We start from the raw sequence: 15216 nt of genomic DNA on the forward strand, positions 1-15216 counted from the left end.
TGTTTCCAGGACCCCGCCCATGCAGCTCTGCTTGGCTGGCCAGAATCTTCCTTGGACCTGCTGGACAGGTATGGGCTCCGAGTCTGGGATTTGCTGGGGATTCAAATGCACCCAAAATTGTGAAACCGGCTTTGTGCACGGAGTAGCCAGCTCCTCTGCCGGGACTCAGATATAGAAAGTCTGACCGTGCAGCGGACCCTCCCACACTTCAGGCTCCCTGCCCTCGCCGGCCAGCCAGTCCCGCCGCCTGATGGCAGCTTCACAGCCCAGATCTCAGTGTTAATTTTAAACATACACGGAGCAGATTGGATGAGCGTCACGGAAAGTTTACCAAGCGCCAGCCAGGTGATTGTTTTATGTGGCTCTTGAGGGCCAGTGTCTATCAAGAAGGGTTCCGAACGCTTTTCTGTAACTCCATAAATTAATTTAATGGTCAACATGGTTATGCGGTTAATATTTAATGGTTCTGTGGTCTCAACAATTTGAAGACTTTCATCTCACTAACAAGTGTGAGCTATACTTTAGGGGCTCGGACAAACAATCTACCCCATAAATGACTCCATCTACCCCATTCCTGCATATGAAATACATGTTTGCAGTGTTTGTCTATGGGATAAAATAAATATCCAGGGGTAGGAGGCAGTGTGAAAGAGCGTTTGAGAATAATCAGCATACCCTCCGCCATGTAACAACGTTTATACAAGTCTCCATTTCCTGGTGGGTGCAGCTAGAATTTTTTTGTTACCCAAAAAGCCGAGCCGCTTCTATTATTCTGCTGTCCACGAGAGGCTTGCTTTCAGAACCAAAGGCTCTCTTTGTAGGTGGGATGAGAGGTTGGCTGGAGTTAGACTGGGGGAGGGACTCCAAGCCTAACAAGGATGTCAGCCCTGAAGGGGTAAGGATCTCCCCTCCCCACCCTCTGCATCTCCCAGACTCATTAATTTTTAGCCCCACTTCCCATATTCGAAAACTTTGGCTATTACTTCGTGGAGGTTCTTAGCCCCAGCCGCTCTCCCTCCCACCATGGGAGTTTTCCACCATAGCCCATCATTGTCTCTCACCTTAATAAAGAAAAAGGTTCATGTTGCAAGAAAAACAGACTCCTTTAAGAAGCACCAGGGGGGCTTCCCTGGTGGCGCAGTGGTTGAGAGTCCGCCTGCCGATGCAGGGGACGCGGATTCGTGCCCCGGTCCGGGAGGATCCCACATGCCGCGGAGCGGCTGGGCCCGTGAGCCATCGCCGCTGAGCCTGCGCGTCCGGAGCCTGTGCTCCGCAACGGGAGAGGCCACAACAGTGAGAGGCCCGCGTACCGCAAAAAAGAAAGAAAAAAAACAGAAGCACCAGGGCTCCCTGGCATGCTCAGTCCTAGACATGGGGAGAGTGACTTTGTTCTTGTGCCCCTTATTCTAAGGCAGGCCTGGGCCACATGTGTTGCTAATGGGGGAGACTGAGGCAGAGAGCCAAGACGGATGCGTTCAGGCCTCCTGAGTGGTCTGGTGCTCTGAGGAAACCCAGGTGGCAGAATCTCTCCATCTCCTCTGGTCCAGACAGACCCAGGAAGAAAGCACTTCCAGGCTGGGATAAAGCTGATTGTGTCCATTTTCTACTTAAAGGCCTTCAGAGGAGCCTCATCGGCTCCACAAGAACCTCTGACCGGCTGAGCCGGGCCGTCTGTGGGGTTGTTCCATGGGCTGCTTCAGCCTCAGCTCCCGCCCTGCAGCCCCGTCTGCAGAAGTGCAGCCACCCCCAACTAGCCACACTCCCTTAGACTTCCACCCCTTGGCCTGTGCTAATCCCTTTCCTGGGGATGTATTTGGCTCCCACGATGCCCCTCCCAGAAGCCTTCCACCTCCCCGGAGGAAGCTGCCACCCCTGCTGTCCAGAATACTCCGTGCACGCCTCCACGCTGCACACTTACCCTCCATAGGAGGGTAATTTCTGTGTGTTCATCTTCTCCAGACCAAGAGCTCCTGGAGGCCCCATCTGCTACCTTTGTGTCTTCACTAACAAGCAGGAAGCCTGGTCCCACGCGGGAGGCCAGGCAGTATCTGACGACACAATGCAAAGATCGCACACAAGCAGAGGAAACCTCCAAGGAGGGTGACATGTCCCCAAGGCCCCAATTACTAGGTTCCCTTGTGAAATGCCTTAAACTGCAATTGCGAATTGAGCACTGTTTCCATTACAAAAGAATTCGCTTCTTAGATCCTTCAAAAAGAGAACTCGTGTGTTTGACATACTCTGATTTATAAAAGTTCGGTGAGCCCCCAGCTTCCGAGATGCTGATCTAAGAGGAATAGTCCGGAGCAGGTTAGAAGCAGCCCCGGGGTGAGAGTGGAGGCCAAATGGGTAGGACTTCAGCCCCCTCAGCCCATTCACTCCCCACCACATCCCCCTACCCCACCCAGAGTCGCTGGGCTTTTACTCTAAGATTCTCATTGATTAGAAACCAAAATGATGCTGCTAAAAATAGGACAATGTTTGATCCTGTGGAAAGAGCAGGACACCCCCAGTTGCTTTGACAAATGCAGAACTTTGCTTTTTGTCCTGGGATAGACATAACCCAGCGCGGTGGGCTTCGTGGAGAGAGATCATTTCGAAGCAGAGGGTCTGAGCACAGTCTGCCTGGGGCCCCCTCCCATGCCACTGCTGTACTTGCAAAGACCAGGCTGGTGATAGATTGGACACTGAATTCACTGATAGTGGTGCTGTTTGCAGTCCTGGAGCCATTGACTGTTAGAGCTGGAAGACACTTCAGAATGTCTCTGGCCTGGATTTGCCTAGCTGTGTTCCATGGGCTGTCAATAGGAATTGTTTGGAAAACCAGCTCCACAGTCAGAGACTTGTGGGTAATGCTGGAGGAAGTACAGAGTTGCAGATCAGACAGAGCATAGGCTCTGGACTCAGACACCTCATTCAAAATCTCGCCACTTATTAGCTGTATGGCCTTGAGAAATGATTTAACCTCTCTGTGCTTTCGTTTCTTCTTCTGTTAAACTGGAATCATAGTCATACTCATCTCCTAGAGTTAATGTGATGATTAAATGAGTCAAATTCCCAGGATGTCGTTATTATTAATAAGTACTGGCCTGAACACAGCTCTGTAGGTTTCTTGCCTGCAGGACTTCTCAGAGCCTTTGCTGTGCTAATGAACATGATGCCCACCAAGACCAAGATGGGGATCTACAAGGCACCGTTTCACATGTGCCCACAGAACTGATTTTATCTCATCAAACAGGTGTTCTATGAGATGCGGTTTGAGATTCTGAAGCTAGTCTATTTTATCCTAGAAGAAACAACAACCAGAGAGGTGAAGTGGCTGCCCAAAGTCATGGAGCAAGTATATAACGGCAGAATTGGACCTACTGTAGAACTGAAGTCTCCTGACTCCCATTCTTTCTAGTATACCTCACTGCTTTCACCCAAAGGATAATGATAATGAAGACAATAGTGTAACTAAATTTTACTGTTTACTCAGTGCCAGGCGCTGTGCTAGGCTCCTCATATTCATGATCTCATTGAATCTCCTAAAAGACAGGCGCCATGTGAGATCTATCGTACTGAGCTCAGAGAGGGCAAGCAAGGCATTCAGCATCACACAGCCTGTTAACGGTAGACCTAGGACTCAAACTCCCATCTGCCTGGCCCTGACTTAACCACTGCATGGCATACATCCTGAATGTCCAGTGGCAGAGTTTTAGGCCTGAGCCGGCGGTGGTGGCCCTGAAGATGCCCATGTGTTGGTCACTACCTGCTCCTCCAAGAATAGCTAGGTTTGGGGGTTCCCTGGCTCTGCCTGCCATTGCCAGCCCAGGCCGTGGGGACTGACTGCTCAGCACCCGGCTCTCCTGCCAAATGATTTTGGCCAGAGCTGGATCTGGCGGCAGCGCTGATGGAAGCTGCCCTGAGCCAAGAGCCTCTTGTCAGCCTGAAATCAGGACGAGCCCTCAACGCGGCTCCCCTCGGGGCTCCCTGTTAAATAAAGATGCCGCAGCGGTTCGCCCAAAAGGCCTCTTTGTCTGAGGCCCTTCCAGCCCACGCGTCCTCTGCCCCCGGAATGCCGGTCTCTGTCGGCATGAAGAGCCCCTGTGTTCACTGCTGCTGCGGGCGGGGGGAGATGGCCAGCAGCTCTGCGCCTAAGTGGGAGGGCGCCTGCCCCGCTCCCCCCCTCCCCGACCCCCGCCTCCTGCTGGTCAGGGAGGTCACCCTGGCAGCGACTCTGCACACAGCTTGGGCCCCTGGTAACACTTCCCTCCTGCCTCCTGCCCATCCCGGCCCATTAGTGCTCCCTCCTGGCACCCTCGTGCTTCCTGCCAGCAGCCCTTGCTGTCTGCACATGCCTGAGCTCCGCTTCTCTCTGTATGTCTCTCCCTCTCCCTCTCAGTCTCCCTGTCCCTCTCCATCTCTCTGTATATCTGCCTGTTTCTCTCTTTGTCTCTATCTCTCTCTGCTTCTATCTCTCTGTCTCTGTCTCTCTCACTCCATCTCTCTCTCTCTCTCTCTTTCAATCTCTCTTTGTCTCTGCCTCTCTCTCCCTCCATCTGTGACTCTCTCTCTCTCTGTCTTTCTCTCCCTCCATCTCTTTGTCTCTGTCTCTCTCTTTCTCTCTTCTTCCTCACTTTTTCTTTCCTTTCGCCCTTCTCTCCTGGGGGAAAAAACAGCACATACCATGTGCGTTAAATGAAAACTTGAACACTCTGGGGGTACGTTCCACCCAGCCTGCGTCGAGCACAGGGCTTCACTCTGCCACTTTAGTCGTGGCTTCGCCCCCCAGCGTCCCCACCATAAATGGGAGCAATGATGGGTGCGTCCAGGACAAAATTGGACGGAGCATCATCAGATGTGCACTTGTGAGGGCAGGGGCTGTGTCTGGCTCATGCCTGTACCACCAGGGCACACACTGAAAGCTCCACGCTTGTAGGATGGTTGGAGAGTCTGGGAGCCGAAGATAGTGCCTGACACGTGGTATTTGCTCATTGAATGTTAATTTCCTTTCTTTTTTTTTAATCTCTCTCCTGGTCATGGGGATGGGATCTGTTGGAGACCCTTGGAAAGCCACAGGCTCTGGAAGGAACAGCAGGGAGTTACACAGTGTGTCTTACCTGCTAAGGTCAGGTCTTGTCCCATCTTGCCCAGGTGTGGGTTTGGCTTTGGGAAGCGCCGTCGTGCTCAATGCCACACTTAACTTGTTACCTGAGCAACTCAGAGAAGCAAGTGATCACTGCCCCCTTCCTCAACACTGTACTTCTGTCAATGCAACCCACGACCACATGTGCTTTTTTTGCCCCATTATCATGTCCCACCACTACTGGACAGTGGTTCTGCACACCAAACTCTTATTCATTCATTCATTTTTAACAAATACTTACTGAGTGCCAGGCACTCTTCTAGGGTCTGGGGGCATAGCAGTCAACAGAACAGACTAAAGTCTCTGCCCACATGGAGCTTACCTTCTAGCAGCGTCTTTCCCACCTGTGTGCAGGCCACATGGCCTCCCTGACCCCTCTGTCTCCTCAGTAACACGGGAATGAGATCTGCCCTCACAAGGACCATCGTGAGGCTCCCGGTGGCCACACTCATGGAGGCCCAGCATGGTTGGCACAGGGGAGCTGCCAGGCCGGGTCACTGCACCTGAAGCAGCCCTGGTGCAGGGGGCCTGGAGAGGCACAGGCTCGAGACGGGCTCCCGTCTGACCACCGCCCCGGAGCCTCCTTATCAGCAGTTCCTCCTCACACTTCCGTAGCCCAGGGTTTGCCTCTTCCTTCTCCTGGCTCTAGCCCAGCGTTCCCTTGGCCCCGTTCCCCAGCCCTGCTTTGACGGTGACCTCCCCTGCCTGTCTGTACTAAAGGATCAACCCTCTCCCCACCGCTCCACGCTGCACTGAGCCGAGACAGCGGTCCAGGTGCCCAGGCTGCAAGGTGTGGAGTCCGTGCTGGTGCACAGCGGGAAACTGATCACCTCTGACCCTCATCCCTGCCTTTCCAGCGGCGCAAGCTTACCCTTCCTGGATGCAAGCTCACAGCTGGCCCTCACCCCTGACTGCACAGTTAGCCTCCTCAGGACGCTCACCTCCTCCCGCCTGTCTGAATCCTGCACACCCCTCTGGCCGAGCTCCTGCCCACTCTTCTAAGAAGCCTTTCCACACCCTTCAGCTTATTCTGCTCCTCCAGGCTCAGCTCAGCTTGGCCTAAGCAAGGCCCTGCTAGCCCAGGCCACACCAACCTCATTCAGCTCCTAGGACCACCATGCTCGGTCCGGCCCCCGCCCTCACCTTGACCAGTTTATTCTTACCCACCCTCAGGACTCAGCTTCAAAGAGACTTTCCTAAAACCGCCTCCTTTCCCAGTCTTCCCAGGTCCTATCAGACTCTGCCGTAGCACCCTGCTGTTCTTGATAGAATCATCAGCTTGTCATTAAATAACCGTGCAGTGGGTATTAGGGACCGTGGACATCTGGTGCAGCTGGAGTGTGGCTGGTGGGAGATGAGGCCAGGAGGAAAAGACCTTGGATTGTCAGGCTAGGGGTCTTGGACTTATTCCGTGGGCAAGAGAGAATTCTGTCAGGGTTCATGCAGGATAATTCGTTCTTGAGGGCCCTGAGGCCTAGGGTTTAATGGCCTCCCCCTTTTTTTTCACTTGTTTGGCTGGTTGTTTAGTTGGTTAACTGGCTAGTTAGATAGTTGGTTGGTTGAACTGTTGGCTGGATGGTTGAAACGTTGATTGGTTGACCGATAAGTTATTTTATCAGTTGACTGGTTGGTTAGTTCATTAATTGGGTGGTTGGTTAGTGGATGGGAGGGATGGGTGGATGGACAGATGGAGAGTTGTTTCATTAGTTAGCTGATTAGTTAATTCCTTGATTCGTTGTCTGGTTGGGTGGGTGGGTAGCTGATTGATTGTGTCTTCCTCGGCGCAGTCCTCGCGCCTCCCCCATCACTGTTGGCCCAAGCTGGCCCTACCTTTGGTTTCCCTGCCCCCACTCCCATCAGGCCTAAGGCCCTTTCTTCCTGTCTTTCCACAGGCACTTGTCCGGCTGCCACCTCATATTTCACAGTGTGATGAAGTCTTTCGGTTCTTTGAGGCCCGACCGGAGGATGTCAACCCCCCGAAAGAGTAAGTGGTAGCTCAAGCCTCTCCCGTGTGCTTGTGGGGAGAGCTGGCAAGGCCAACGAGGCTAAGCAAAGATGGACCAAAGGAGGGCGGACCATCTTCCCCAGACTCCTGTTGCCAAGGCTTGTTCCTCATTTCTCTTGACCCCAGAGCTGGCAAGGGAGGGTATCTTTGCATCTGGGGAGCAGGTTTTCCTGAAAACTCTTTGTAGTTCACAGGTTATGGTCAGGAGCAGATGAGATAACAGAAAATATAATGGTCATGCGGTTCAGATGCCCAGGGTTAGCGGTCATTGCTCTTAATCGTTGACGCTACCAAGCTCCCAGCTGAAACACAGAACTAGGAGGGCACGCGCTGCCCAGGTGAACCTCACCTGCTGACTAACCCAGTGGTGCTGGGCTGCTGCAACAGATCTTATAATCATCATCAAAAACAACTATGAGTGTGCACAGAGCGTTTACTAAATGGCTTTTACCGGTAGCATTTTACTGGGCTGGCCAAAAAAGTTCGTTTGGGTTTTTCCATAACATCTTACAGAAAAACCCGAATGAACTTTTTGGCCAGCCCAATCCAATAGACTAATGTAGCCCGGTTTAAAGAGGAGAAAACTGAGGGGCATGAAGTTAGGTGAATTTTCCCGAAGTCATGCAGCTGGTTGGGTATGCGACAGGCATGTGACTTGAATGAACCCAAATCTTGAACTCATGAGACTTGAACCCAGGGCTGGCTGACTTTCCATGTTGGGGAGAAATGGGGCACCAAGCATGTCTCTTTTCCTCTCTGGAAGCAGGGTACTCTGGGCCTGGTGGCCAAGATGACCTGCCCGGTCTTTGGTCTCTCACACACATGCCCAAACTCCATCCTCACGGCTACCTCCTCTTGCTCAGAACACTACCCTCACCCACACTCCCCAGAGCAGCTTCTCAATGGAGAGAAAAATCCAGGGGCTGATGAGCAGAAGAAGGCAGCCAGGGAAGAGGGGCGAGTAGGGGAGAGGGTTGGGGGAGAGGACTGAAGGGGGTGCACATTGATTACCTCACTGCATACGTCTGTTCCCCTGAAATCTTAAAGTACCAGAGTGGACAAGAGGGAGGCAGATGGGGCGGGTACTACAGGAGGAAGGGAAAGAATAGTACAGAGGAATTGTCTGGGGCGGGTGGGGAGAGGCAGGAGGCCATCTGGTGATGGGGAGCAGAAAGCCTACAGACAAGGGTTGTCGCACAGCTCCAGGGGCGCCGTTGTGAACGGTGAACTCTCTGTGAACGGCGCCCATAGAGGTAGTAGAGTACACAGTCTGCACACCCACACGTGGCGGTCCTGCCTAAAGGAGCCCTTCTCTTTTCACCCATGCGGTAAGACTAAGAGCCTAAAGTGGCCTAGGCCCTCTGGGGGAGGAAAGCATTACTCAGCTCAGAGGCTCACCTGGCCCAACCAAAGCCATCTCCCTTACTGGCTACCAAAGGGTTAAGAAACAAGCAAATGCTGTGAACCGTCAGAAACTCATCACAGGGTGGTTCACAGTGGGGAGCAATTGAAAGCCACAGGGGGTGGGAGGTGTGGTGTTGAGCTCGCACCCGACTCCGACTCCGCTGCTTACTGGGCACACGACTGGCTACACTCAGGTACCTTCCCCTTCTCTTTCTCATCTGTAAAAAAGGGAAGAGTGATTAATCCGTGATCTCGCTACCTCCAAGGATTGTCTTGGAAACTTAGATGACACGTGGGCGGGGCAAGAGCTTTGTAAACAACAAAATGAGATACAAATGTGTGTTCTCACCAGCAGGAAAAACATCGCTCTCTCTGTACCTGCTACGCGTCAGGCTTGTGAGAGAGGTTTGCACCGGGAGTTACATGTTCTTGTCCCCATGTTACAGATGAGGAAACAGGTTCACAGCTGGAGCCAGGACTTGAACCCAGATTTTTCTGGTTCCAGAGGCCGGTACTCTTTCCACATCTCCTGCCCACCCTCCCTGGTTTGGGGAGGAATCAGGGGACCAGGACTGTGGTCCTGACACCTCTCAGGGCATCCTCTCTGTACCCCTTCCTCTGTGTTCCCGCCCCCGCCTTCCTCACTCTCCCAAGGCAGAAGAAGGCTCTTGAGACCGGCAGCAGTGTACCGGGTCCACCTGGCCCTGCCCGTGGGCCGCACCTCTGAACCCACTCCCCGCCAGGCAGCTAAACAAGTTGGTCCTATTTCACCTGTTGACCTGAGCACCAGTAGCCGTAGGTTAGCCTCTTGCCCGTCCCTGGAAGGCCCTCGAGGAAGGTGGAAACCAGGCTCGGGGAGACAGTTGTGTGTTGGTGAGGCAGCAGGCATGGCTTTGCGGGGCAGGCTCTGGGGTCCAGGCCCACCACTCGAGGCTCTGTGATCTCTGATCATGTGCCCAGCCTCTCTGCCTTTCTGTGTCCCCATGCCTGAAAAGAGAGAATGCAGGACTCCTGGAGCGGTCCGGAGGGCTTACGGAGACGACGTGTGCACTGAGATAACCCGGCTGGTGCTGTGGGCCCCTTGGAAGCGCACAGCAGTGTTGTTCGTGGGAGGTTGTGGAATGGAATGGAATGTGGCCCTGTGCGTGCTCCAACCCTGCAGATCACAGCCTGGCTTTTGCAGGGAGGAGTCACAAAGCATTTAGCCTCTGAGTCACCGTGGCCGCGGGGGTCATCTGCCTCTTTCTTGAGGTGGTACTGCACACCTGGGCCAGTTCACATCTCATCTGGCAAGAGATGGCCTGAGAATAGGAACCCCTCCAGCATGAGACGGGCCTGAGGCTCAGGAGGTGGGGTCGGCTGTGGCCACACGGTTCCAAAGGGCTTCTCCGCCCTGGCCCCTCTCAGCCTCCAGAGCCTGCCAAGAGAGACCTGTGTTCTATGCAGAGTGTGCTCGCCATAGAGCCCAGACCCATGGGTGACCTGGGCTGACAGGCTGACCCTCTGTCAGCCCAGTGCCTGCAGCCGCTCCCTCTCAGGGCTCCGTCCCAGGCCAGCACACCTCCCCCCTCCATCCTGAGACATAAACACAGGATCGAGGAACAGCGTTATTTTGACTCTGGGGCGACTGTGGAGTGGCTTATCAAATTATCAAAGCCTGTGGATTTAACTGGAATTTTGTAGATAACCCTGGCCTCTTTCAAGTGTGCTGCTGCGGGACCTCTGAGCGCTCACGGGGGCTGCGGTGGGGGGACCGTGGCCCTTTCCGTCTTGCAGGGAAGACAAAGCCTGCAACAGGCCCGGCCCCTCGGCTTTGATCCCAGGCCGCTCGCTGGCTTCCGTGGGTGGAGGGGGGGGCCCACCTCTGGGCTGCTAGTGGCTGCGCTAGGCCACCGTCCCTGCACAGAAAGGATGTTCTTTACAGAGACGTTTGGTGAGCCTGGCACTGCAGCCTTGGTGGTTTCGCCTCCTCAGATGGCCGCCCCAGGAAGGTTGCTCGAGGGCCCTGCCCTCCCCTCCTTGAACTACTGGCCGACGGGTACTGCTGCTGTGTGGGAGCAGCGCTGAGCTCTCCTGGGGCCCCTGGCTCAGGCCCCAAACGCTGGCATTATTCTAGATTCACCTCTTTCCTTCACACCCCTCCACGCAGCTCGTCAGCACATCCTGTGCGCGCCACCTTCGGCATATACCCAGACCCTGCCCGCAGCTCGCCACCTCCCTGCTACTACCCCAGGGGGCCGAGCCTCGTCTCACCCCTGGATTCTGGCCTGGCTGGTCTCCCTGCCTCTGCCCTCGCCCGCTACGGTCCCTTTTCAACACAGGGGAAGGAATAATCTTTTAAAAATATAGGTCAGATCATGTCCCTCCTCTGCTCAAAATCCTCCGTGCCTCCCTTGTGGCTCAGAGTCGAGGCCCTTCCGCCTGCCCCTCCCGTCGCCCCTGGCGGTACCTCCTGCCTCTCCCTCCTGGCTCTGCTCCAGCCACTTCTCACACCTTCCAGCCACGTTCTGCCTCGAGGGCTTTGCACTGGCTCTTCCCTCCGCCTGGAACACTTCGCCCCCTGCCCAGGAGAGCCCCAGCCTGGCCCCTCACCTCCTCGCAGCCCTGACTCAAGTAGCTGCCTATGCCTGGCCAGCCTCCCTGTTTAAAATCCCCGGCACTGGCTCTCCCCGTCCTGGCTTCATCTTCCTCCACGGAACTTATCACCACCTCCCATGTGACCTGTTCCCTCCCTAATGTTATTGTCAGCCTGGGAGAGCAGGAACCCGTACGTGTTCTGATCACACCGTAATCCCAGTGCCCAGAGCAGGCACTCAGGAGATTTGCCGGATGGACGAGTAACGTCCTTCAGGCTTTCTGTTAGTCCCCCACAGGCGGTAGGCTGTGATGTGACCGTTCGCAGAGGTGAAGTGGCTCCCTGGAGGTCACCCAGCTGGCAAGGGGTGGCCAAGAGGAGCTGGGGATGACGCATCCTAGCCCCTCCTGTGTGGATTCTGGGGCAGCCGTGAGGCTGGCTTGGGGTGGACAGAGCCCTGATCACCAGATCCGGAAGGAGGGGGATAAGGACACATCCCTGGAACTCAATGGGATTCAGCGCAGGACGAGTCCCGGGCAGTCCTGAGCGTCAACTCTGACAAGCAGATGGGCCTGGCCTCGTGCAGGCCACACCCAGCACCCCTGCAGCACCCAAGGTGACCCCCTGGGCTATGCACGTGACCCACCCGGTCCTGGGGCCACACCTGCTGGCCCAGCTCTCGCTGGCTTACCCGTGTTTGAGCGCTTGAGACCCACATCCTGGACCACTGGACCAGGGAGGCAGGCGTCCCCTGGCCTGGCTTCCACAAGGAGCCCCCGAGCAGCCGGTCCCTCAGCTCTGATTCCCCTGTGATGAGAGTGATGGAAATGGGAGCTCAGGCTGCCGGGCAGGACGCCAGTTGACCACGTGACCCAGCAAATGCCTCTTTTAGTTCCAGTTTAAATTGGCATCATTGAAACAGTGAACCTAAAGGTTCTCAAAGGGCGCTCCGGGAGCCCTGTCCTCAGCACCGCCCCGCACGGTGCACGTTCCTCAGAGAAGGGTTAGGGGAGGTGCAGCCCCACGAGGCCCGAGGGCCTGAGACCGGCCTTCTCATCTCTCCAGCCCCCTGGCCCACGGACGCCACCCTCATCCTTAGGCACCTGCACAGGGCTGCAGCCGGCTGTTGCCAGCCTCCACGCCCAGGCCCAGCCGCCTCCTCCACCTGGAGCGCTCCTGTCCCCTCTGCCCACCCACCCCGGCCCGAGTCCTACTCAGCCCTCAGGCTTCCCAGCAAGTCTTTCCAGAGTCCGTAGCCCTGGCCGTGGTACCAACCATGCTGTTTACGGTCTCTCCCCACCACGGGGGCCCGCATCGCTGGCCCCCCAGGGCCTGGCACCAGAGCCCGTAGCCCTGGCCATGGTACCAACCACGCTGTTTACGGTCTCTCCCCACCACAGGGGCCCGCATCGCTGGCCCCCCAGGGCCTGGCCTGATAAGCATTGAGTGAACCCAGGTTGGGGCTGTTTAACAAGATTAAAAATTGCCCTGCCCGCTGTCATGGTTTCAGAGTGAACAGCACCCTCGACCCCTCTGGAGTTAGATGGTCTGGGCTCCCTGGCCCCTCTGTGCCTCGGTTTCCGTATCTGTAGAGTGTGAATAACGAAAGTGCCTGCCGCCAAGGGCTGTTGGGAGGATGGTGCGTGGACGACAGGGAACAGACCCGGCACGCAGTCAGCACTGCCCAAGGCCAGGCTTGCTGCCGTCCTCGTGGCGGTCCTGGGCGGGGGGAACTGCGGCAAGAGACCCCCACACTGCAACAGCTCTGCCACTCGTGGGCACTGCAGCCTCCTTTCGCCGCCTGACGTTGGTGGCCCTCTGCGCTCGGCCCGAGCCCGTGGGCAGGTGGGCACACACGCATTTGGCCCCCATGTCGCAGAGGGGAAAAACAGAGGCCAGGGCTGGCGGGGGTGCCCCCTCCATCACCTCCCACCGCTCAGCAGCCTGGGAGCTCGCGGCCAGCAGGGCCCACACACACACCTGCAGCGCAGAGTGGGCTCACATAGCCACTGAGGGTCTCCACTCCCTGCCGCCCCTCTCGGCTCTAGGCCTGGTCCTGTCCCCTTGGCCCATTTCTTCCCGCTGAAGCCAGCCAGATCCTAGTTAAATTCTCAAAATTGCACGGGAGGAACAGGGCCTTGCTAAACAGGTTTTTGTTCCTCAGCCCCAGGGCCACAGAGCCACCCTCTGTTGTGGCCTAGAACAATGGCCCAATGTTCAGAGGGACCATCCATCCCTGCCCCAGCCTGTCCCAATGGCCAGCTTCCATCTGGCCCGGGGTCCACACCCCTGCCACCGCCGTGTCCATGCCCGGGCAGGCCAGCGAGAGAGGGAGGCTGTCCTACCTGATCCAGGCGGACAGCCAGCTTTGGATCTGGGCCTGGGCCTCGTGAAGGTGGCCCAGCGGCCGATGCGGAGGGTGCTGAGCGAGGCTTCCAGAGATGGAGGCCCGGGCAGAGGACAGGCAGCTGTTCTGGGGCTGGGGTGGCATGAGGGCAGAGCCCCCAGAACAGGTGCTCTTTGCAAGATCTCCCAGCCTCCCTTCCCATTGCTTCTGAAGGAGTGGAGGCTGGGGCTGCCCTCCGTGGGGGAAAGCAGAGTCCAGGAGGACAGAGGAGACGTTGCCAGCCCTGCCGCGGGACCCAGCAGGAAGATGGGGCGTGGGCGCGGCCGTGCAGCCAGGATAGGCCCGAGAATTTGGGGAGCCTCCTCCAGGAGCTCCCACAGCCTCGATCCTGGCCAAACTCCAGGTCAGGCCTGCTCGGGAGCCTGACTCTGGATCTCAGCATCCAGGCTTCCGCTGACAGCAGCGTGACCTTCTCCGTAAGTCACACCTACCTGCCCGGCGCCGAGGAGAATGAAGTAGAGGCTGTGTGTGGAGCACTTAGTAGGCGCTGAGGCAGGTTACTCTCTTCTTCCCTCCCTTCTGCTTCTCTGGGCAGCAAACAGAAGGTCCTGGGAAGAGCCCTGGAGAGCATCTCTGCTTCGGCCTTCACCCAGCAGGTGTTCATGGCGCATCTGCTATGTGCCAGGGACCGGGTAGGCTGACAAACTCAGGGCTCAAGGCTACCACTACTAGGTGGAAATTGTGAATTGAATTAAACTCACTCCAGAGACAACAGTCAGAACACCCGGCTCTGCTTGTGGCCTTGAATGAGTCACTTCCCCACTGAAATCTCTGTAAAAGGCCAACAGTAGCCTCTTGGCAGGATAGTTGTGAGGTTCAAGGACACTGATGCCTGTAAATGCCTCGAGGCTGCCTGGCCAGCACAGATGCTCAGTAAACGGGAACTTTCTCTTCTCCCCCTTTCCTCTTCACCCCTCCTGGGTGCACAGTGGCCACTCAGAAAAGACTAGGGGAATGGAATCGGGCCAAGCTGAAGACGAGCTGGGCTGTCCTTTCCTGAGCCCCTCTCCTCTCCGGGATGGCTCGCCAGGGTTGGTGCCGACTGGGGGGTGAAGCTGCCCCCTCCACCACCAGGCGCCCCACTGGCTCTCAGGACCTCTGAGGCATCCCTGTTCCTGGCACTCCCCAAGGGACAGGTGGCTTGGGAATTGGAGTGGGCAGCCCACCCACCCGCTTCCTGCTTTGCTGAGTCTTGGTCCGACCCTCGTCAGTGGGACGGCTGTCTGCACCCGGCAGGCCTCACCACCACCCGTCTGGGGAGGGACACGGGGCGTACTGTCCTTCCAGCCCCTCTGCCACTGGCAGTGGCGCCAATAGCCTCTTTATGCTGATGGGTGAGAGAGCCAGCGGGACCCAGGGACTGTGGATCCACTGGAGGCTGGGGGCTGGAACAGCACAGAAGCCCTTGCCCAACCCCCCGCCACGGCCCCCTGTAACCTGGGTGGGCAGGTGAGAGGAAGGGGGCCACGGGAAGCTGTGTCCAGCCCACCTGAAAGGGGCGTCAGCTCCAGGGAACGGGGACTTCCGCGGGCCCAGCTGTTGTGCTGGGGGGGAAAGCCGGCGGGAGGCCCAGAGCAAGGGCGTGTGCAGGCCACATCCAGGTTGGGAGGGTTCCTCTGTGTTCAGTCCTGGCACAGGACTTTCAGCTCTCAAAGCCGGGATGGAAAGGAGGCGGCAGGGTGGGGAAGGGTATCCTG

General features: G+C 56.6%; 1 protein-coding gene across 4 annotated transcripts in view; it reads left to right on the forward strand.

Moving 5' to 3' along the window:
• SH3PXD2A (SH3 and PX domains 2A) overlaps positions 1-15216 on the forward strand; it is a 235484-nt gene that overhangs the window by 119913 nt on the left and 100355 nt on the right. For all 4 annotated transcript variants that reach the window (XM_030865530.2, XM_030865531.2, XM_030865520.2 and 1 more), the window contains one exon: positions 7021-7112. In XM_030865530.2, the coding sequence (XP_030721390.2) occupies positions 7021-7112 (92 nt within the window). The remainder of the gene's footprint in view (positions 1-7020; positions 7113-15216) is intronic.

The sequence above is a fragment of the Globicephala melas genome, chromosome 16 (genome assembly GCF_963455315.2).
Source record: "Globicephala melas chromosome 16, mGloMel1.2, whole genome shotgun sequence".
In the NCBI taxonomy this organism is placed as follows: Eukaryota; Metazoa; Chordata; class Mammalia; order Artiodactyla; family Delphinidae; genus Globicephala; species Globicephala melas.